Source organism: Microtus oregoni, unplaced genomic scaffold (assembly GCF_018167655.1).
Source record: "Microtus oregoni isolate MIOR12 unplaced genomic scaffold, Mior012 000003F_ref0000135, whole genome shotgun sequence".
Classification (NCBI taxonomy): Eukaryota; Metazoa; Chordata; class Mammalia; order Rodentia; family Cricetidae; genus Microtus; species Microtus oregoni.
The window spans coordinates 65129662-65151588 of record NW_024543062.1 but is presented as its reverse complement, the minus strand read 5'-3'; the positions used below and the strand labels follow the sequence as shown (position 1 = coordinate 65151588).

The window sequence follows — 21927 nt, the reverse complement described above, 5'->3', positions numbered from 1 at the left end:
GAATTAGAGGAAGAACTGGGGACTGGCTTATAGGGTTACTCTTTATTACCATCCCTAGAAAGATTGAGAAATTGACTCTGGAGCCCCATGGCTATTTAGTATTATTGTTATCATTTTAGTTGCATGTGAACATGCATGCATGATGTGTACATGTGGGGGGGGGAGTACACATGCCATAGCCCATGTGTGGAGGGCAGAGGACAACTTTCTAGAGTCAGTCTCTCCTTCTCTATTATATAGGTTCCAGGTATTAAACTCAGTTTCCTGGCTTGCATGACAAGCAGCACTTTTACCTGCCAAGCCATCTTGTTTTCCCAGCCATTTATTATTCTTTTTCACACTCACCAGACTGGGTTCTATGTTTGGTGTTAATACAAACCAAGGGTAAGATGGGCATGGGATCCTCTAAAAGGATCCTTCAGCCTCATCCGTGACACAAAGGAGCATTCATGAAACAGGAACAGGATAAAGCAACGTATAATTCCAGCCTTAAATTGTGGTATAGTATATTGGCTAAAATAGCTGTGGAAATTCAGAGTAGCAGACAGCTCGCTATGGACTGAGGTCTCCTGAGACTGATCTCAAAGGATGAATGAGATTGGGAGGGGACAGGTATTTTAGTCAGTGGAGCAGTACAAGCAAAGACTTGGAAGGAAGTGGCTAAGGTAGAGGATGATCACAAAAGGGATACTTGATGGGGTATCCTCAGTGGCCTTAGAAGTCTAACATATAGCTAGACTAGAATCCAATTAAAGGAACATGAAGATCCATGATTTTTTTTCTAGAGAAAAAATGTACACATAGATTTCAGTCCATCCATCTTTCCATCCATCCATCCACCAATCCATCCATCATCCATCTTTCCATCCATCCACCAATTCATCCATCCATCCATCCGTCCATCCATCCATCCATCCATCTGCCAATCCATCCATCCGCCAATCCATCCATCCATCCATCCATCCATCCATCCATCATCTATTGAGAGAAAGCTATTGCAAACACGGCCTCTATTATCTAAACATCTCAACCTCTCAGAACTCGACCTTAGCCCAAGACACAAAGGATCTATTCAAACAAAAAGGATGTCTAGAAGGAACAAAGGGAGTAGCAAGCCTTGGTTGGTAGCATTGGCCAGAGATATGGGAGGATGAACCTTGAGTGACAGAGCACGGATGTGAAAGGAATGATGGGACAGCAGGAGATGGAAAGAAGTGAGCAGATGCTAGGGCACACAAAGCAGAGGCTGCAGTAGGAAGGAGACATTGAAAGGCCTGCTCAGACTGGACTGTGTGAGTTTCAGCCCAACAGCTTGGTTCTTGGCAAAGTGTCACAGCAACCCAAACACACTGTTCTTGACTTCAGATCCCAGACATGCAGTGGGGTACTTCATTGCTCACCATCCACAGATGCCACCCATGGTCACTGAACACCTGATTCTGCCCCCTTTCCCCTCTGCTGACATGCCCCTTCTGTGTTTCTTCACTTCAGGAAAAGCCTTCCTCACCCGGGAACCCTGAAACTTCTCTTTCTGTATGCTCCTTTTCCATCCACACACCCTTGGCTTCCTCTGGGGGAACTACCATGGCTCCTGCACACATGGCCAAGGAGTGGATCCCTTCCTTAGGACCTGAGCTCAACTACTTACTTACCCTGGAGTTATTTATTCTTTCAGGCTTTCTGAAGTTTGAGAGCTGGGAACTGTCCCCACTTCCCTCCCAAGAGACATGCACACACACACACACACACACACACACACACACACACACACACAAAGGCTGAGTAAATTGTGGAACAGAGAAGAAAACTCACCAACAGGATTGGAGGCTGAGATTTCCAGTGGAGTTCCCTTTGATCTCAGGACCTGTCTGGTCAGCTGTTAGAAAGCCCTGTGGAGCTCCATGCTCTTCCTCTCCACACCTCTCTCCCAATCCTCACTGCTCCTGGGTGCTGTCTTCCAGGGGTTTCCACAACAACAACATCAAGGCTATCCCAGAGAAGGCCTTCATGGGCAACCCCCTCCTGCAGACAATGTGAGTACTGCTCCTGCTGCCCTGTATTTTAAAGGATGGAGGTCGTGGGGGTGGATAGACAGGATGCCTCCAAAAAGAGCCAGCAAGGCAGGAATAGGGGAGAGCTGTTGTTCTCTCTGAGTCTCCACCCAGAAGAGCGGGAATCTGGAAAGAAGTGAGCATCTAAACTGGGACTCGGGTGTTTCTCTTCCAGACATTTTTATGACAACCCAATCCAGTTTGTGGGAAGGTCGGCGTTCCAGTACCTGTCTAAACTGCACACACTGTAAGTGGGTACCAGAGGTTGCTCCTTGGTGCTGCCCTCAGGGCTTCTCCCCTATACTCTCCTGCTTGCTCTCTTCTGCCCTCTGCCTATGGACCTCTCTGTGGCCAGGCACCACTCAGCTGGAAGAAGAGGCCTTCAGGGCTCTAGACACAATACTTTCTCAGACCTGTCCCCATATCCGCTGGAACTTATTGGTTTCCCTCGGCTCTCACGTGGATGAAGAGAGCCCTTCTTCATACCTAGGGGCCCTTCGTTGACCTCTTTGGTTTTGTTCGGCCTGTGGGAGTTGCTCCCTATATACCCCCAGGGAGAACAGTGGACAGGGCAGAGGTTCTGGATTCTCTGTGTCCTAAGGCTGCTTCTCCAGTGCCCTGTGGCACAGCTTCCTATGCCATCTTTCTCACGCTGAGCCTGAAGGCAGTCCTTTGTTTCCTTCCCCCACTCTTCTATTCCAAGCCCAGGGTCCCACCCACTTCTTAAAAAACAAAACTTCCATGGACGGTTCACAGCATGTTGTAACCTCACTCTGCACAGCTAACCTCCTCCAGACACATGTTTCATTCTCGTTTCCAATGCATTTCCTCTTCATCCCAACCTGGGAGGTAGGTACTTTGGTCCATTTCACAGTTGAAACCTGAGATGCTCAGGTACTGAACAGGCGTGAGCCCAGGTCCTCAACTTCCACTATCGGGCACATTGTTGGATGCCACTCTGCTTCCTCAGGGTCTCTCACACACTGTTCGTTTGTGACAGGGTTTCCTGTGGGAAAGGCTAACTTTCACCTGATCCTCTAGCTTCCACTCTCCCAGGGCTAAGACTAAAGGCATGTGACATCCCTCTCAATACTTGCCTTTTAAAGTAAACATTTGTGCCAGGAGTAGTGGTACACGCTTATAATCTCAGCGCTCCAGAGGTGAAGGCAAGAGAGGTTCAAGGCTAATTTCTGCTATATAATCTGAGCTACAGGAGACTCCATTATCGAAAACAAATAATAACAACATAGGACATTTCCATGTCCCTTGTCTGGGTTTGGTTTTGTATTATTGCAAGCCAAAGGCCTCAATGCTGGAGTCACTGGGCTTAATCTTTGCACTGCTGGACCTGGCAGGGCTGTATCAATTTTAAAAAGTGACTGGGAGCTGGCATGGTGGCACACGCCTTTAATCCCAGCACTCAGGAGGCAGACACAGGCGGATCTCTGTGTTCCAGGACAGCCAGCCAGAACTATATAAAAGAGAGACTTTGCCTCAAAAAAAAAAAACCAAACAAACAAACAAACAAAAAAAACCCAAACAAGCTATTGGACCCTGCTAAGCATGGCTCAACTTCCAACAGGGCCAGAGTAGCTAATTTAAAGGAGACCTGGGGAAGATGGCACTTCCCCAAAGGCAATGCCTATGTAGAAAGCTGAGGCTGAGAGCACAGATGTTGGCGTGCCTGACCCACCTTCCAGAGCCTGTTTTCTCTGTTCGCAGATCCTTGAATGGGGCCACTGACATCCAGGAGTTCCCGGACCTCAAAGGCACCACTAGCCTGGAGATCTTGTGAGTGGATTCCCTCTCCCTCCCCCAGGGACTCTTCTGCCTCCCTTCATCTGGAAGGCTGTCCAGGCTGCTCCTCTCACTATCCCTCCCCTAGAGTGTGCCTCTGCTACTGGCTCAGCCCCAGGGTCTTGGCCATCTCCAGATGTGGTGCTGCCTCCAGGCAAGGCAGGGGCAGCAGGATGTGGGGGAGGAGGCTGGCATTCCTCTATTGTGCTTAGATTTGTCAGGTCTGGCTTGAGAGCTCTTAATCCTGAGCCATGGTTCATGAGGACAGAGGATGGGAGCAGGGTTGTGAAACCCCATTTCCTTTGATTTTGAGAGGCTTGGTTCCAATGAAGCCTTTCTCAGTGTCTCCACGCTATACTCTGGATCCTGTGATAAGTATATCATAGACCCTCAAAGTACTCAGCATCCTGGGATACATAGTACATAGCAGGCCCTCAAAACATATTAAATGAATGAAAACAAACCAAGCAGGCACCCCACATGAATGTTAGGAAGTCAGCTCCTTGCCCACACCACACAACTCATTCATGCTTCTGCTGGGGCTGCCACTCTCCTCTGTGCCTCCATTGTCTTCTTCCTCACTCAGTGGCATGTGGAAATTTTTCCATGAAAGTAATAATAGTTTCCCAAGGATGACCTTGGCCTTGGAGTTTTTCTAGGGCTACCCTGAGCCTAATCCAAGCCTATTCTCCAATCTGCCCTCACAATCCTCTGCACCCCAGCCTCGGGACCTTCTCTCTTTTTTTCCCATCTTGTTCCCCTCCCCCAGACACAGGGAGAAGAGTGCCTACTGTGTTCCCATGGTTCCACTGGCGCTGTTTCCTAGCTACTCATTGCCATGGCTGTCCCTCCCCTCCATGGCCCCAAGAGCAGGGAAGACTTAATCTCTAAGGCCCAGTGTTTCTGGGACCATTATGATGGTGGGCTATGGATGGGGTGAAGATATATGAGTAGATTTAGATCTGTATGGATCATTGGACAAGCAGAGTCAATGGATCGGGACCCTATTTCTCTCTGCTTCCCACCCCAGCTTCCATAGGCCAGGGGAATGAGGGAGGGGGCTACTTTCTGTTACCATAGCCCCACCCCCTGCCCTGTTTATCCCACGGCTTCTCTTTTGTCAGCTCTGTCCTCCCACGGACAGTATCAGGTCCAGTGCTAGAGACGGATGGCTGGGAGGATGGCTGGGAATGGCAGGGTTCTGGGCTTGGTGCCAGCTCTGTCTCTGTTCTCCCTACAGGACCCTGACCCGTGCAGGCATCCGGCTGCTCCCCCCGGGAATGTGCCAGCAGCTACCCAGGCTCCGAATCCTGTGAGTGACTCCTGATCATTCTCCAGTCCTGGCATTGTACCGCTGGCCCCGTGTGCCAGGGAAAGCCTCTCCTGCTTCTGTTGTACTTGGTCACATCTCTTTCTGGAGAGCTGTCAACATAGACTCCTGCTGAGAATCTGTTTGGAAGGGACTGTCCTCTCTTGCTCAAGATAAAGGACTTGGGTGTCTGGAGTCAGAGCTGAGTGGTTTGAGACCAAGTGTGTGTCTCACTAGCTATGTTCATTTGGATTCATTCTTTAACGTCTCTGAATTCCAATGTCTCCTTTAAAATGAGAGCCAATTTGTGAGACTTGAAAACAGCTCTGTTTAATGTACATGTCTCATAATAGGGCTTCCAAACAGCATCGTTCAGGCAAGAGAGTTTAGCTATCACTTCTGGTATTCTGAAGATTCTTAAGTTGCCCCAGTTTTTCTTTCCCCCTATATCCTAGCTTCAGTCTTAGACTGACCCCTCTGGCTTTTCCAAACAGCTCAAGATGGGTACATTGATATCTGGGGATGTGTCTATTAATTGGTGGTGTGTTTTTAGGCAGGTTCAATGCTAAGGTCTTAGGCCTCATATTCCCTGCCTACGGGAAAGGTTGGGCCAGATAGATGTTCCCTGAGGGCTCCCAGCATTCTTCTCTGTCAGCTCCATAAATGGGGGCTCTGCTTCCATGGGTGACAGTGGCCAGCTTGTTCAGTGATGCCTGTATTTCCTACTGACTGCTCCAGCATTCCACGCCCCAGTTTTGGCCTCTCTCCTTGTCTCCATGCCCCTCACTTGGTGCTCCATTTCCTCAGGATGCTCCCAGGGTTCTGCAGATTTACCTGTTGATAAGGAAGCCCTGCTGTAAAACAAGAGGCCGAGTTGGTTCTATCTAGGCTCAGTAAGGGGGTGGGGCTTAGCAGGGAGGAGGGATGTGAAATCTAAAGGCAGAGATTGATACTCGACCATGAGAAGGCCGTAGTGTTCCTGAAGGGTCCTCGTGACCATCAACTACTTGACAGAAAAGCATAGCCCTGACCACAGAAGCTTTTTCCTGACCCCACCCCCACCTTCAAATAACCACTGCTTCACCCTGAGCTGGGTTCTGTCTCTTCCCCAGGGAGCTGTCTCACAATCAGATTGAAGAGCTGCCCAGCCTGCACAGGTGTCAGAAGTTAGAGGAAATGTAAGTCTGGGGACGGTTAGGGGCAAAAGAATGCAAGGGGGGCTCTTGGCGGGTCTGTTGGGAGGGGCCCAGGAGCTGAAGCTCCAACCCCTCTTTCTTCTCAGTTTGTTAGATCCAGATGTAGGGCTAGGAGCTTAGTAAGACCTGGGCACATCCTGAAGGACTCAGAGTCGATGATACTGCTAGGAACAGGTGCCCAAAGGAGTCTCAGGATAGCTCCTGAGTCAACAGCAACACCAAAAAGCAGTTGCGATTAGAGCCAATAGAGGGCCAGGACCACCAAGGCACTCTGTATGAGACACAAGAAGTCTGCAGAGGAACTAAAAGCACCCTCGGTTTTGGAGCATGCGCTCTTATGTTCCACAACCCATCAACATTCACACATATATGTGTGCTCATGAACACAAAGATAATACATGGTCATACATGGTCCTCCAGCTTCACACAGAAAAGCTCACTTTAAAATTTTCCTAAGCTCCATTTGGCCACCTCCTTAAACTACTTTCTTAAATAGTTTCCTTAAAACTACTACAGTCTCTTGAGTTCCTCATAGCTGCCCCTGATTCTAGGCAGGGCAAATGCTTAATGGGGCCATGGCAGGGAAGATATATCTGGGTCTGTCCTGTTTGTCTGGGTGACAATGTCTTTGATATTGCTGGAGTCCAGGAGCTATCACCTGTTCTGACAATCAGTCTGCCAAATTCAGTCCAGTCACTTGGGTGTGCAGTCACCAAGGGCTGGGCGTGCTCTGAGGCCAGGCTAGGGTCCGGAGGACCCATGGCTGTGCGGGAAAGTGGGGGTCACTTCAGCTGGGCTGGGAGCCAGGCCCGGTGGGAACCCTGGAAGCTGACTCCCTCTTGGGCCACAGGGATGGTTTTGTGGCTTTGTCTCCTGACCCACTTACCCAAGGCAACCGGATCTCCTGTGCTCCCTCTAATTCTGGTGACTTCCGCGGGCTGGGCCTTTTTTCCTGTGCCAGAAGAAGTGGGGGGCTCTCCTTTCTTCCTTCCAGTGCTTGAGGGGCATGGAGCAGAGCCAGGGTCTGGGCCTGCAGGCTCATCTAGTCTCTCTTGCTGCCCTAGTGGCCTCCAACACAACCGGATCTGGAGAATTGGTGCCGATACCTTCAGCCAGCTGAGTTCCTTACAAGCTCTGTGAGTACCTGCAGGACTCAGGGGTGCCTTCTGGAGGACCCCATGTCCCTTCCAAGCTCATTCCTATGGAACATGTGTCCAGTTTAAGCACTCATGACATGTACGTGCATTTCTTCTCCACAGCCCTTTCACGTACACACATACACATGTACACATGCACACGCGCACACACACATGCACACATATGAGGCACTTTCCCATCCAGTCACGCAGACCACTTCTCCAGCTATTACCCAGGAAGTCCTGAGGCTCTAGAGCCAAGACATGATGGCTGCATTCCAGTTGCTACAGCCAGGTTGGGAACTAGGCAGCTGTAGAAACCTTCCTCAAAAGGATAAGGCCACTGCTGCTTCAGAAGACCAGGTGGAAAGTATGTGAGAGCAAGCCCGAGACAGGCCCAGGATAGGAACAATGCATTCTCCGTGGGTTTCTGCTCTCGCCTCTCTCAAGCTTTCTGTTCACAGAGACCTGAGCTGGAACGCCATCCGTGCCATCCACCCTGAGGCCTTCTCAACCCTGCACTCCTTGGTTAAGCTGTAAGTGTGCCTTGACCTCTCTTCCAGGATGCTGGGGACCAGTTAGGACCATGGGCTGGCAGGTGGTACAGGAGGGCCACCACTGAGCAGGGACTTGTATAAATGTTTCACCACCCATCCCAGGGAGGTCTGTGCAGCCTAATCAATCATTCTAACAGTGTGTTTGACACATGGTGAGGCCTGCTAAACAGAGAGCCTGCTTCCTGCAAACTCTGGAATATCATCTGCTGACGTTCTGCAATGTTTTGGCAGCCTCGGTCCTCATCGCGTTCCACTCCCTCACCTCTACCCTGGCCTCTATGTCCTCCACATGCACCAATGGAGAGAACATATGTGCCAGAACTTCTCACTCCGAGAGGACGGTGGCTGACAGAACTCAGGAACTCAGAGAGCTACAAGGCAGTAGGGAGCCGTGGAGTCTTTATGTCACATAGGAGTCAAGCAGAGAGTATGCTGGTCTGGGGCACAGTCACAGTATTAGGCTGAAAGGGCCTGGCTGCCACACACTGTGGAGCAGGTTATTAACTATACAAGAGTTCTGTCCGAGGAGGAGCTGGCATCCTACCTGCTTGCTTGCGAAAGGCATTCCCACCCGCACAGGGCCCCTTTCTGAGCCACATAGACTCCTCTAGGCTAGCTCCAGCTCTAGCCTTGGATCTTATCCTGCCACTGCCACTTCACTGTTGACATCTCTAACGTCTAGGAGGAGTCACCTGCTTAAGGATTCTCCATGACTCCCACGTGGCATGCAATCCCCCCTCCCTAGTCTGTGGCTCTCTGGGCTCTAGGCCTTGGTCTTATAAAACTCTCACCTCCGTCTTCCCTCTGATGTTTGCTATACTCCTGCCAGAGAGGTAGGACAGATATTTTTATTCTTTGAAAGATGAGGCCATTGGAACCTGGGCAGCTTCGTGACTCCCTTTGGTTACACAGTGAGCTGGTGATGGTGCCAGGTTTCCTGCCTGCCAGTCCAGGGCTGTTTCCACAACGCACAGTCTGTGGTCCTAGTGTTTGTATTGGATTCCTGGCTTGGTCTAATAATGTCTCCTGGGGAAGTTGTGTGTGTCCTCACCTCTGGCTACCAGACAGGTTCTGAAAGGCAGGATGGATGAACCAAAGTCTGCTTAGGTCTGGATGACGAGCTCTGCTCTGCTCTGTCTGACTCTGGCCTAGTCCATCATCAGAGAAGCAAATGGAATGCATGGGATACAGGCGAAGAGCAGAGAGGTCTCCCAGGAGGGTGAGCAAGGGTTCCTGGATGGGAACTAGACACAACAGCTATAGGTGTGGGGCTCTGTTACCTATAGATTGGGACAATTTGATATTAAGCTAGAAGAGCCACTGACATATAGCTATCCCCCAGGGTTTGTTGAATGAGTGGATGGCCGAGTTAATGGAGGGTTGTCTTTAAAGCCTTCTGAATCAGCCTTGCCACAGGGCGCACACTGCCTCCCCGGTACTTATCTTCCATTCTTTGCTGATTTCCTTTTGCTTTCATCCCAGCACCCTGGTCACACCCTCCACAAGGCCCTGTCCCCTCAGCAGTCCCACTGACTGCCAATAACTCTGATCATCCACTGTCCTAGGGACCTGACCGACAACCAGCTGACCACACTGCCCCTGGCCGGGCTGGGAGGCCTGATGCACCTGAAGCTCAAAGGGAACTTGGCCCTGTCTCAGGCCTTCTCCAAGGACAGTTTCCCAAAACTGAGGTGAGAGCTTGGCTTGCCCTATGCCTGAGGAGGTGTGTCCCAGACACCAGTCTCACAGGGAGATTAAAAAAGCCACAGGGTCTCACCCTGAGAATAGCCTGGTAGCCTAAGGTTTGGCTTCACTGCCCTCCTCCTCATCTCCTCTCCCTACTCCAGCCACCAATTTAAAGGCACAGAGACTGTAGAAAAGAAGAGCGCTGGTGTAGAGGCCCCCAGGACCTCCTTGTTCCTGGCCCTACACAGCGAGGCTGTCCCATCCTCACTTAGGCATCATCTGAGGTACAGAATCGGGGCAGAGCCCAGGGCACTGATGAATGGAAAACAAGCTGCACAGCCAGTCCCTGGTGCTAATGACATCCAGGCTTCCTTCATGTAGTGGCGGCAGCCGTGCAGCCTGTGTGGCCCAAGCTTTGTCTGCTGCAAGCTAACGAGATGCCCAAGGCGTCTGTCCTCACCCTCGGAGGGCACAAAACCCAGTTCTGTTATGCCAGGAGCTGGGAAGGAGACAGGGTGTTGGTTTCACAGAAGACAAGAGTAAAGAGTCACAGGGGAAATCTTGGATTTGGGGTTTTTTGTTTTTGTTTTTTTTTGGGGGGGGGGAGAGGCTGGAGAGATGGCTCAGTGGTTACAAACTCTTGCTGTGCAGTTATAAGGATAGGAGTTCAGATCTCAGACCTATATAATAAATTGGGATCCCATACATGCTTGTAATCCCAGCTCCGAGGAAGGCAGAAGCAGGGAGAAACCCCATCTTAATGAAATAGACAGAGAATGATAGGGGAGAACACTGGGTGCCCACTTCTAGTCTCTGCGTGTGTTCATAGGAGCATGTACACATACACTCAGACATAAAGAAAGGAAGGTGGATGTTGTGCGTGGTCCTACACACTTGGGTAGTAAAAGAAGGAAGATGGGCAGTTCAAGGTCATCCTTGGCTACAGTGGAGTTTGAGACCAGCCTGGGCCACATGAGACCCTGTCTTAAAAAGAAAAGAAAGCAAAGAATGGAGGTAGGGAAGAACAAAAAGAGAGGGGGAAAGGAAGGAAAGGCAGAAAATAGGGAAGGGGAGAAGAAAAAGAAAAAAAAGAATTCATGCCCCTCCCTTTCTCCAGCACTTGGGATCAAACCCAAGAGCCTGTGCACGTCAGGCAACTGCTCCATCGCTGAATCAAATCCCAGTCCCTGCCTCCCATTGTCTTCTTAAATATAGACAAGAGTTACTACCAAGGAGAAGCAGAGCACCCTGAATGCTGTGTGACCAGGGGAAATTGCCTCCCACTCTGAGCCTGCTGTAGGGACTTCTAAATAAATGGGAAAAGTCTCTCTCCCTTTCAGTTAAGACAAATTATGAGAGGACTATAGTCTCTCATCAGACTACAGAGCCCTTTGGGGTCAGCAATCAGGCTTTAAGACTCATCCAGAGCAGTGGTTCTCAACCTGTGGGTCTTTACCCCCCAAAGGGGTCAAACAGCCCTTTCACTGGGGTCACCAAAAACCATTAGAAAAACAGATATCTATATCATGATTCATAACGGTAGCAAAATTACAGTTATGAAGTAGCAATGAAAATAATTTTATGGTTGGGGTCACCACAGTATGAGGAAGTGTATCAAAGAGCTGCAGCATTAGGAAGGTTAGAACCACTGGCTTAGACAGAGCAGACACATTGGGGCTGAAGAACAGGTGCAGAGGGCATCTGCGCTGTCTTTGATACCAGACACACTAAGGCAGCCTGTTCCCCACCCTAGGATCCTGGAGGTGCCCTATGCCTACCAGTGCTGCGCCTATGGCATCTGTGCCAGCTTCTTCAAGACCTCTGGGCAGTGGCAGGCTGAGAACTTTCACCTGGAGGAAGAAGAGGCACCGAAGAGGCCCCTGGGTCTCCTTGCTGGACAAGCTGAGAACCACTGTGAGTAGTTGGGGACCTCAGGCTGAGGGTGTCCAGGCACTGGAGAGGAATCATGAAAGGAGGTTCAGAGAAGAATTAGTGAAGATGTGTGTGACCTGGAGGGAACTGTCTTATTGTTTGCACACTCATGAGCGCTTGCTGAGGAGAGACCATAGGATGGGAGCTGGGGTATCAACTTCTTCCTGACCTTGGCAGGCCCTCGCATGCGCCAGCTCTCTCACTCCCCTTTCCCATGCGCCACTCACTGCATCTTGGTGGCAGCCTCCTTACAGTGCAAGGTCCTTCACCTTCGGGTGTTCCCGGAGAAGCTGATTGATTAGTACATCAACTGAGTCAATTAGGATTAAATTAATCCAACTAAACCTGTTTTCAGTGGGGGAAAACCACCTTCCACTATGTCCTAGAACTAAATGGGACATTTCAGGGATTATTGCTCCCACGACTGGATGTCCTGTGCCTCTCTCCTGTCTACGAGTTCAAATGTGAAATTTAAGTGAGAACTGAGTACACAGCCCTGCAGAGTGTGTAGGTTGTCTTGGGCCAGGTATGTCTATTTCTGGAAGAGTTGGGGTGAAGAGAAAGTTGGAGGTAGGCAGCCAGGGGGTTCTGAGGGATTGTCTCTAAAAGATATCTTAGGTAAATGGGAGAGAAGAATGCTTTCCTCTCCCCAGGCCCTGTATTCCCAACCTCAGACAGAGTTAGGATAGACAAAGGGGTATTGCCTGTTGGACTTCATTTTCCATCTTGAACATCCCAACGTCTCAAAGAAGCAGAACAGAAAAAGCATCAAATCTAAAGCTGAGTGTAGCACTGCCACTCACCTGGTACCTGGGATGCCAGAGGTGAAGGCAGGAGGATCAGATGTTCAAGGTCATTGTCATCTACATAGTCAGTTCAAGGCTAGTCTGAGTTGTATGAGACTCATTTACAGCACCTCATGCTGGTGTTATGATATAGACAGAACTCAGTTCAAACCCAACTACACCATGTGCCATTTGGGTTGCCTTCAAAATGTTTTAACCTGAGTTTTGTAGTTGTTTTGTTGTTGTTGTTGTTTGTTTGTTTTATTCTTCGGGGCCCCACCACCCAGCTCCCAAATAAATACATGGAGACTTATTCTTAATTATGAATGTCCAGCCTTGATTTGTTTTTAGACAACTTTTCTAACTTAAATTATCCTGTTTCTCTTTAAATGTGGTTTGCCTCTGAGCTTTTTACCTTTCTTCATTCCATTTACCTTTCTTTCCTTCTTACTCCGTGGCTGCCTGGGTGACTGGGTGGCTGGCCCCTGGCATCCTCCTTTCCTCCTTTTCTCGTTCCTTCCTCTTCTTCTCGAGCCCAGATTTCTCCTTCTATTTATTCTCTCTGCCTGCTAACCCCACCTATTTCTCTCTCCTGCCTAGCTATTGGCCATTCAGCTCTTTATTAGACCATCCAGGTGTTTGGGGTAGGTAAAATAACAACTTTACAGAGTTAAACAAATGCAACATATCTTTGTATCATTAAACAAATATTCCACAGCATAAAAATGAATGAAGCCCATCTTAAACTAATATTCCACAACAGAGTTTAATTTCCTTATCTTTCAGGGGGAAAAAAAAAAAGATAGTACATGTCTCAATGGCTGTGAGGGAGGACTGCATGGCTGTGAGGGAGGACTCCATGGCTGTGAGGAAGGACTGCATGATTCCATACAAGGCAAAGTGTGTTTGTCAACACTGCTTTGAGAGTCAGGGACACATACTTGGGGATAGTGTCCTTGTATAATCTAGACCACAGCTTACGGAAGTCAAATACTGTACTGTCTGGGGATCTCTGAGAACTTCCCTCCCAGTGGATGGAAACAGGAGAAGCATCTCCCAGAGAAGGTCCAAGCTCCCAGGAGGAGGAGCACAGCATCTAGTGGGGCCAGCAGACATCTGTCCCCCAGGGACAGTCCCGGATGTCTGTTGCATACTCCTTGGGGGAGTGGAAGGGGGCTGGAAAGAGGAATGGAAATTTTCCTTCCACAAGGTGAAACTTTCCACTGGGCTTAGGTCTTGGAGAACTACAGGCCTGTTGAGTTAGTGGGCTGCCTGCTGCCTGTAACAGGAGCTAGGGCAGGGCCCCCCACTTCCTGTGAAAGCAAAGGAGCAGAAAGAAAGCCAGGAACTGCTGTTCCAGCCAGATTCGATTTCCTCTCCATTTGAAGTGTGGTTACTTAACACCTTGGCCGTGACTTTCCCAGCCTCAGACAGTCTGTAGGCTTCACTCCTTGTATTTCATTCATGCATTCTGATTGCAAAGAATCACTGCAGGCCTTTCTGGAGTGCATGGGCAGGTGGGGAATGAACGGTAGAGAAGGAAGGGAATGACCAGGACTGTGGGGGCACACCCTGGCCTTCCACCTGCCCTGAAGCTATCCAGATTAAGAGCAGCTTCACAATCTTTCGGCCTCCTGGGAAAGCCCTAGCAGATGTTTACCTGTTAAGTGGGGAGAAAGGATCTACACAGGAGCCAGACCGTGTGAGCCAAAGACGGAGACAAATACAGCAGGGTTATCTACTTATTCCTCTGTGATGGAGGAAGTTGATGGGGCACTGAGGCACTTGAAACCTCAGACACCAGCCTCATTCTGGTGTGTGTGTGTGTGTGTGCACACGCGTGCGCATGCATGTGTGTGCGTGCATGCAGGTGCATGTGGCTCTGAGAGCCAGAAGTTGATGCTGCAAGTCTTCCTCTATTACTTCACCTTATTTTCTAAGTCAAGGTCCCCTACTGAGCCCAGAGTTCACCACTTGGCCAGAATAATTGGCCAGGGAGATACAGGGATCCTCCTGGCCCCTTCCAGCATCAGGGCTGTGGATATATGCCATGATGCCTCGGGCTGCGGATAAATGCCATGATGCCTAGGGCTGCAGATACATGCCATGATGCCTAGGGCTTCAGATACATGTCACGATGCCTGGCTTTTATGTGGCTGCTGAGGATCTGAACTCAAGCCTTCATGCTTGCTATTGAGAAAGAGGTTTTACGTAGCCCAGACTTACCTCAAATTTGCTTTGTAGATGAGGATGACCTTGAACTCCTGATCCTCCCACCTCCACCTACCAAATTCTGGGAACATAGGCATGCTCCGCCATGCCCAGCACCAACATCTTCTTAGCATGTAGTGTTTGTAAGTAGGACATGGAATTGCAATGACAGGCTGGCTGGAGGAAGAACTATGTGGTCACTAGCTTTTCTCATTAGAGCAGCCACCAACCACACTCTAAGCAGCACTCGTGGACTAAAGGTGGCTCGGCTCAAGAAAATGCAGAATATTGAGAGTGAAATGTTCATTTCAGAGAACTAGAAATCCACAAAATCCACAAGCGGAGAACATGGAGCTACCCAAATACTGACACCCATGAGCAGAAATAGATAGGCAGGACTGTTGGGTGACCAGGATCGAACAGTGAGGAGGGGCACAGCAGCTTAGATGAGTGTGCGCTAATGACACACACCAGACCCAGGACACTAGCCACTTCTTTCTGCTTTCCCTTCTCAGATGACCTAGACCTGGATGAGCTCCAGCTGGACATGGAAGACTCAAAGCCACACCCCAGTGTCCAGTGCAGCCCTGTTCCAGGTAAGATGGGTGGATGGGGAGCAGGGGAGGGGACAGCCAATCACCTGATTGAGAAGTCAGTCAGCCCATCTACGGTTGTACTGTAGATACTTTCTCTGCCCAGTGCTAAATCTGCTGGGTCGGAGCCTCTTTTAAGCCTGGCAGAGACTTAGGTGTCTACCCAGGGGAAGCAGGGGGGTTGGGAAGGGTCAAACAACCTTCACACTTCAGCCAATCAACGGTTATGCACCTAGAAGAAGTTGCTCTCGGAAGAGTGACGTGAGGAAGAGTCATGGCTGGGGCTGCCGGGGCTGCTCTTTGAGCATTCCCTCACACACCACAGACTCAGAGAGCCAGGTGGGGCTCCAAAAGAGCACCTTCTCCGACCCATGAAGCGTGGGACCTCTCTTCATTAAAATAAAGTGGGAAAACTCCAGTGTCTCTGGATAATTCCTAAAGTACTGTCCTACCCTTAGAACCAAGGAAGTCTCCTCTAACCTTGAGCCATTAGAACAGAAAGAAGGGGGGGGCTCTTTTTCCTTGATGGCACACAACCTAAGATTTTTTTTTTTAAGTGTGAAGAGTTCCTTTCCTGTGTATAAAATGCTAACAATTAAATTAGTTAGCATTTAATTAGCAAAACAATTAATTAAAGGCATGATGATGCATGCCTTTAATTCTAGCACTCAGAAGGCAGAGGCGGATAAACTCTGTGAGTTAAGGCCACCCTGGTCTACATGGCAAGCTCCAGGACAGCCAGAGCTACATAGTGAGAACCTGTTTCAAAAAACCAAAACCAAACAATAAAAGAAAATGCCAACAGGCCACGCCAAAAGACAGCAGAGTGCTGCTTGGGCCAAGAACTGTTGAGAATAAACACAAAGTGATGAACAGTTAGCTGTTTCTATTCATCCCACCTCCGTTTTCCAGGTTTCCATACTTTGCTGGCGTAAGCCCCTTGCCCGGAAAGCTTTCTGTCCTGACCTTGCTCGACACCAGCTCTTAGCGCTTAGTGGCAAAAGTATGCCCCCTTGTGTCGGACTGGGGAAGGGAACAGCTTTGTTTGCCAGAAAACACATGCTTCACTAGCTCTGCCTCAGTCAGGAGCTGCATGTCTGAAAATCAGCAATCGACAAGGATGAGGTAAAAGAGAAAGTTCTGGAAAGCAAGGCCCAACTTCAACTTGCTTTAAAAATTGTTCACACAAGCGGGCAAATAAATTACTGCACATCATATGGTGCGGTGTTTATTATGCAGCTATTGGAAATGTGTTTTTGAGGTTATGAGGAAGTATGCTAAGCTTAATTTAAAGAGAATAAAATCTCAACTTATTTTAAATAATACGTTAAAACCTGGAAGTAAATAGGTTAAAATAATGAGTTCCTTTTGAGAGGTGAGGTCATAAAGCAGCTTAGATTTTTCCATGTTATATTTTCAGATTTCTTACAATTACCATCTATTATTTCATAATCAGAAAAAATGTTTCAAAAATAGCTCCCACAGAAATCTCTGAAATTCCCAAGCTACCTAGCAATAGTTTGAAAAACAAGTCTGAAGCCAAAGGGGATGAAGAAATACTATGCCTAAAGTTATACACGGTGACTTAAGAATGGGCACTGGGGAGAGAGATGGAGAAACGCCAGGGTCTTACCCATCTAATGTGGCGTCAAGTTGGGGAAACTCCAGAAGTTCAAAGGTTTTTTTTTCTCTTTGTTTTTAGTTAGGGCTTCGCTATAATCTCAGGCTGGCTTCAAACTTATCATTCTCCTGCCTCGGCTCCCTGATTACAGGTGTGAATTACTATACTTGGTAAATTTTTCTATATTTCCGTTATGCACTTTGTCTCCCAAATACTGATTGCCTGATGAACATGCACTGTGGGTAAAGCAAGGGAGACCCAGCTTCTGTCTACTCGGGACTTCTCAACTGTAGAAACTTCAGTGATTGCTTGGACAGGGTTACCCCGTAAGTGGTTGACTCTGGACAGCTCCTCACCCCAGGACTTCTCTTCGCTCCTGTACACCAGTTTGTTACTCGTGTCTCCCCAAGTCTTGTGTCTTTGGGAAGACTGTGTTTCTTAGCATTCCCTCAGGTCTGGGTTTACACTGTACCATGCATACACTTCTGTGTATTTTCTTTGCAGCTTCTTCATATGCATCTCCTCCACCCCAGTTCCAGGCATTTTCTGAGGAGACCAAGTCTGCCGTTCTGAGACCAATTCTCTGCTGTTAGTCTCCTTTGCATTCATTAGGAGTCGTCTGAGCATATTGCCTGGCGTTGCCAGTGAGCTGGGTTCTGGCAGCCCCTGCTCTGACCTTATGTCTGTTCTCTCTCACAGGTCCCTTCAAGCCCTGCGAGCATCTCTTTGAGAGCTGGGGCATCCGCCTCGCGGTGTGGGCCATCGTGCTGCTCTCAGTACTCTGTAACGGGCTGGTACTGCTGACAGTCTTTGCCGGCGGGCCCAGCCCGCTGTCCCCAGTCAAGCTTGTAGTAGGTGCAATCGCAGGCGCCAACGCCTTGACGGGCATTTCCTGCGGTCTCCTGGCCTCAGTGGACGCCTTGACCTTCGGCCAGTTCGCCGAGTACGGAGCCCGCTGGGAGACCGGGCTAGGCTGCCAGGCTACGGGCTTCCTGGCCGTCCTGGGGTCGGAGGCGTCGGTACTGCTGCTCACCCTGGCCGCGGTGCAGTGCAGCATCTCTGTGACCTGCGTCCGGGCCTACGGAAAGGCGCCGTCGCCCGGCAGCGTCCGTGCAGGCGCACTGGGGTGCTTGGCGCTGGCCGGACTGGCGGCCACGCTACCGCTGGCCTCGGTGGGGGAGTATGGAGCCTCGCCACTCTGCCTGCCCTACGCTCCGCCCGAGGGCCGGCCGGCCGCCCTGGGCTTCGCGGTGGCCCTGGTGATGATGAACTCGCTCTGCTTCCTCGTCGTGGCTGGCGCCTACATCAAGCTCTACTGTGACCTGCCGCGGGGCGACTTTGAGGCCGTGTGGGACTGTGCCATGGTGCGGCACGTGGCCTGGCTCATCTTTACAGATGGCCTCCTCTACTGCCCCGTGGCCTTCCTCAGCTTTGCCTCCATGCTGGGTCTCTTCCCGGTCACCCCCGAGGCTGTCAAGTCTGTCCTCCTGGTGGTGCTGCCTTTACCTGCCTGCCTTAACCCACTGCTCTACCTGCTCTTCAACCCTCACTTCCGGGATGACCTTCGGAGGCTCCAGCCAAGCCCTCGGTCTGCGGGGCCCCTGGCCTATGCTGCAGCCGGTGAGCTGGAGAAGAGCTCCTGCGACTCCACCCAAGCGCTGGTGGCCTTCTCGGATGTGGATCTTATTCTGGAAGCTTCTGAGGCTGGGCAGCCTCCTGGGCTAGAGACCTATGGCTTCCCCTCAGTGACCCTCATCTCCCGTCAGCAGCCAGGAGACACCAGGCTGGAGGGAAACCATTTTGTAGAGCCTGACGGAACCCAGTTTGGGAACCCACAATCTCCCGTGAATGGAGAACTGCTGCTGAGGGCTGAGGGAACCATGTTGGCAGGCCGTGGCTCTGCAGCGGGTGGAGTCTTCTGGCCCTCTGGCTCTCTCTTTGCCTCTCACTTGTAAATATCCCTCCCCATTTTTCCTCTCCCCTCTCAATGATGGATATATATATATATATATATATATATATATATATATATATATATACAACTAAATGGCCCAGCAGGATGGCCAACTGCCCCTGGCGCCATTGTTTTCTCTCCATGGCCTTAACCAGTGAATGCTTCCAGGTCTTGTTTTGACTTGGCCTCTTCAGCTTCACTCTCAGTCTGGGTCTTCCCTGTCAAATCCACATCTGTAGACTAGAGACCTGGAAATTTGCTTAGGAGAAAGGAGGAAAGTAAAATATAGTACAGTGGGGATAGGACCATGATCAGGCAGAGAGACAGGCATGGAAGAGAACCACCAAAGACATGGGAGTGTCTTCTCTATGACTTGTGGATGGGATATAAAATGTGTTGTGTCCCATTGCTTTTGGCCTATGCCATGCAAAAGCACTTCCTGTTTAAATATGCTATGGAAGACATTGCATATCATGTCCCTGTCTTAGCGTCATGGGGTCATGTTAGTGTCTACAAGGTCCTTTTAACTTAATTACTGCAGCAGTTAAACTTAATTTTGACAGGTTTCTGTTTGCGTTTCCTGAAATACTTACAAATATCTCACAGAACTCAGCTTGGTTTTATCCCAGGGGGCTCATCTTTACACCAGGGAGCGCTACCCAGTGACATCATAAGATGCTGCCCTCCTTGAATGTCTCTAAGAAGTCAACCTGGGGTAAAGCGCCAGAAGTTACTAACGATTCCATTGTTTAGGAGAGACTCTTCACACTCTGCTGCCCACCCTCCTCCTCCTACCAGGCCAGAGACCTGGAGGAACTTGCCTTAGCCCCACAAGGTGGGGCAGGAAGAAAGAGACCCTTGTGTGTGCTCCCATACCACACGACCCAAGTACCAATGAAATTTCTGCTCTCAGCACGACAGAGTTCTCAGGTTCTGGCAAAGTACACACTGGGAAGTCTGCAGTTCTATGGGCTCTCCCTAACTCGATGTTACCTTTGGATGGTTTTACATTGTTTGCCTACTGCCATAGCCTGGACCTCTCTTCTCATCCCAGTCCTGTTCCTGGGAGTGGTGGGCAACCCAAGATATTCGTGTTGTGGGTATTTCAAGGGAGTATTGTAGCTATCTGGGACTTCTGGATGCTGGGACTCCTGGGTGCGGTTGAGTGACTACGGAGTGCCTCCCGCTCCAATCCAAACACAAGCATTCAGACTCAGGGGAGAAGGTAAGAAGTGGGAGAATTCAAGCCTCAGGATTAATTATTAATTATTGCTCCTGGGAACCCCCAATATCATTTATATTGAGAAGACTGAGTGTGGATCCTGAGGCCCAATGGAGCTCCATACCTGCCTGAATCCTGCTGTGATCCTTAGCCGAGTCCTCCAAGATCTCCACCTGTAAAACAAGCTGAGAAGGCCCTTCTCTAAGTTTACTACTTACCTTTCCATCGCTTAGCTTCTTTGCTCTCTCCCTCTGCCCCCCTCCAGTGCCCAGATTCTGGCATAGGTCAACAAGTGGGGTGAGGGAAAGAGTCAGCCAGAGGCCTTGCATGGAGACTGAAGCGTTTCTAAATCCCACGTGACTCACTGAGTAGCCCCTGGATTCTTGAAGACTCCGAAGCAGAAAAGGCTACTTTATAATTTCCTGGAGTGCTCTCACGGGGTCAGTTTCACTGACGATGGCACATTTATTTATCAATTGTTTCAGGGTGCCTGATCTCTTTATTTCCCCAGGGTGACCAAGAACCCTTGGTGGGAAAGGTCTTCTTTTGTTTTCCTGAGACTTGGTGGTTCTCTGAAATTCCTCAAGGGTGGCAAAACTGGTATTATTTTGGGAAACCTTGACTTCTAGAAAGTCTCCCTGGATTTTGTTCTCTCTGTCACCACCACTATGGGATCACTGGTCCCTTTGGAGTTAAGGAACTAGCCGTGAGGTAAGAGTGGAGTGTCCTATGTTGGTGACCGGGAATATAGGAATTGTTTCTTGAAGATGTCTTCTGTGAAAGTGAGCCAGTCTTTTCGGGCTGCAAGCTGCATGTGTCACTGCTGTCACCTCACTGTCTGCTTCTAAAGATGTGAGCTCAGCCAAAGCTGGACTTTCCAATAAAGAAGAGGCAAGGGAGATGGAAACGGAAGGTGTCCTCGGAAAACATTCGAAATGTCTAGTGAGGAGTGGTGGTGCTTACCTGTAACCCCAGCATATGGGGTGTGGAGTGGAGGTCATCCTCAGCTACATGGTGAGTTTGAGGCTATCCTAGGCTACATGAGACTGTCTCAAAACAAACAAACAAACCCAAAATCCTAGTTTATGCATATTACCACAAATATGATTGAGTAGTAAAGTTTCTTTGGGCTTTGATTTGGGCTAAATTTCTAGCCTGTCAATATGTTACTCCTTCATTTCTCCCCATGTATCTTCTCCTAAGCAAATTCCCAGATCTCCATTTTACAATGTTTAGATTTGACAGGAAAGACCATGTGTCCTCAATTCCTCACAGAATGGAAAATTAAACTGTTCAGAGCATGTGGATCCTCTGTTGTTGTTGTGAACACAATCTTCCCAATAGTTCCATGGGAAAGAATCCACTCCAGGGGCTAGGACGTTGTTAGTAGAGATGTCAGGACTTGGTGTGCACTTCCTCGGGCTCTGTATGCTGTGCCATTAGCTAGTGCCAACCACAATCTTCTCTCCCGGGGAGAACTTAAGGTGCACCATGGTTTGCTAAGCATCTCGCCAAAATAAAAAGCCAAAAAATACAAGTGTAGAGCTAAATGCAAGAGCATGAATTAGAGTTTCTTGCCAGGCCTCTCTTCCTCTTTACCGCCTCTCCTGCTCTTTTGGGCTCCCTTATCCAGGAAGAGTAAAGGCTTACTCTAAAGGAAGAGTAATGGAGGAGAAGAGGGAAGAGCTGGGGACAAAGCAGAAGGCCTGCGGGGACAGGATGGAAAGAGGTAATAAGAACCCTGACCTTCCTAGCACCAATCCCTCGACTACCTCTGCTCTTGGGTTACCAAGTTCTCCTACCTATGACCACCACCTCTCCAACCCTTCTGAGTTCCAGTCCCATGCCCTCCCCAGCCATGTGAAATATAAAAATTG

General features: G+C 49.5%; 1 protein-coding gene across 1 annotated transcript in view; it reads left to right on the top strand.

Moving 5' to 3' along the window:
* The window catches only part of Lgr6 (leucine rich repeat containing G protein-coupled receptor 6), a 115723-nt gene extending 93796 nt beyond the window's left edge, over positions 1-21927 (top strand). The window contains exons 8-18 of the mRNA XM_041648499.1: positions 1962-2033; positions 2227-2298; positions 3774-3842; positions 5089-5160; positions 6270-6335; positions 7418-7489; positions 7954-8025; positions 9612-9737; positions 11486-11646; positions 15176-15256; positions 17574-21927. Coding sequence (XP_041504433.1) covers positions 1962-2033; positions 2227-2298; positions 3774-3842; positions 5089-5160; positions 6270-6335; positions 7418-7489; positions 7954-8025; positions 9612-9737; positions 11486-11646; positions 15176-15256; positions 17574-18829 — 2119 coding nt within the window. The 3' untranslated portion in view covers positions 18830-21927. The remainder of the gene's footprint in view (positions 1-1961; positions 2034-2226; positions 2299-3773; positions 3843-5088; positions 5161-6269; positions 6336-7417; positions 7490-7953; positions 8026-9611; positions 9738-11485; positions 11647-15175; positions 15257-17573) is intronic.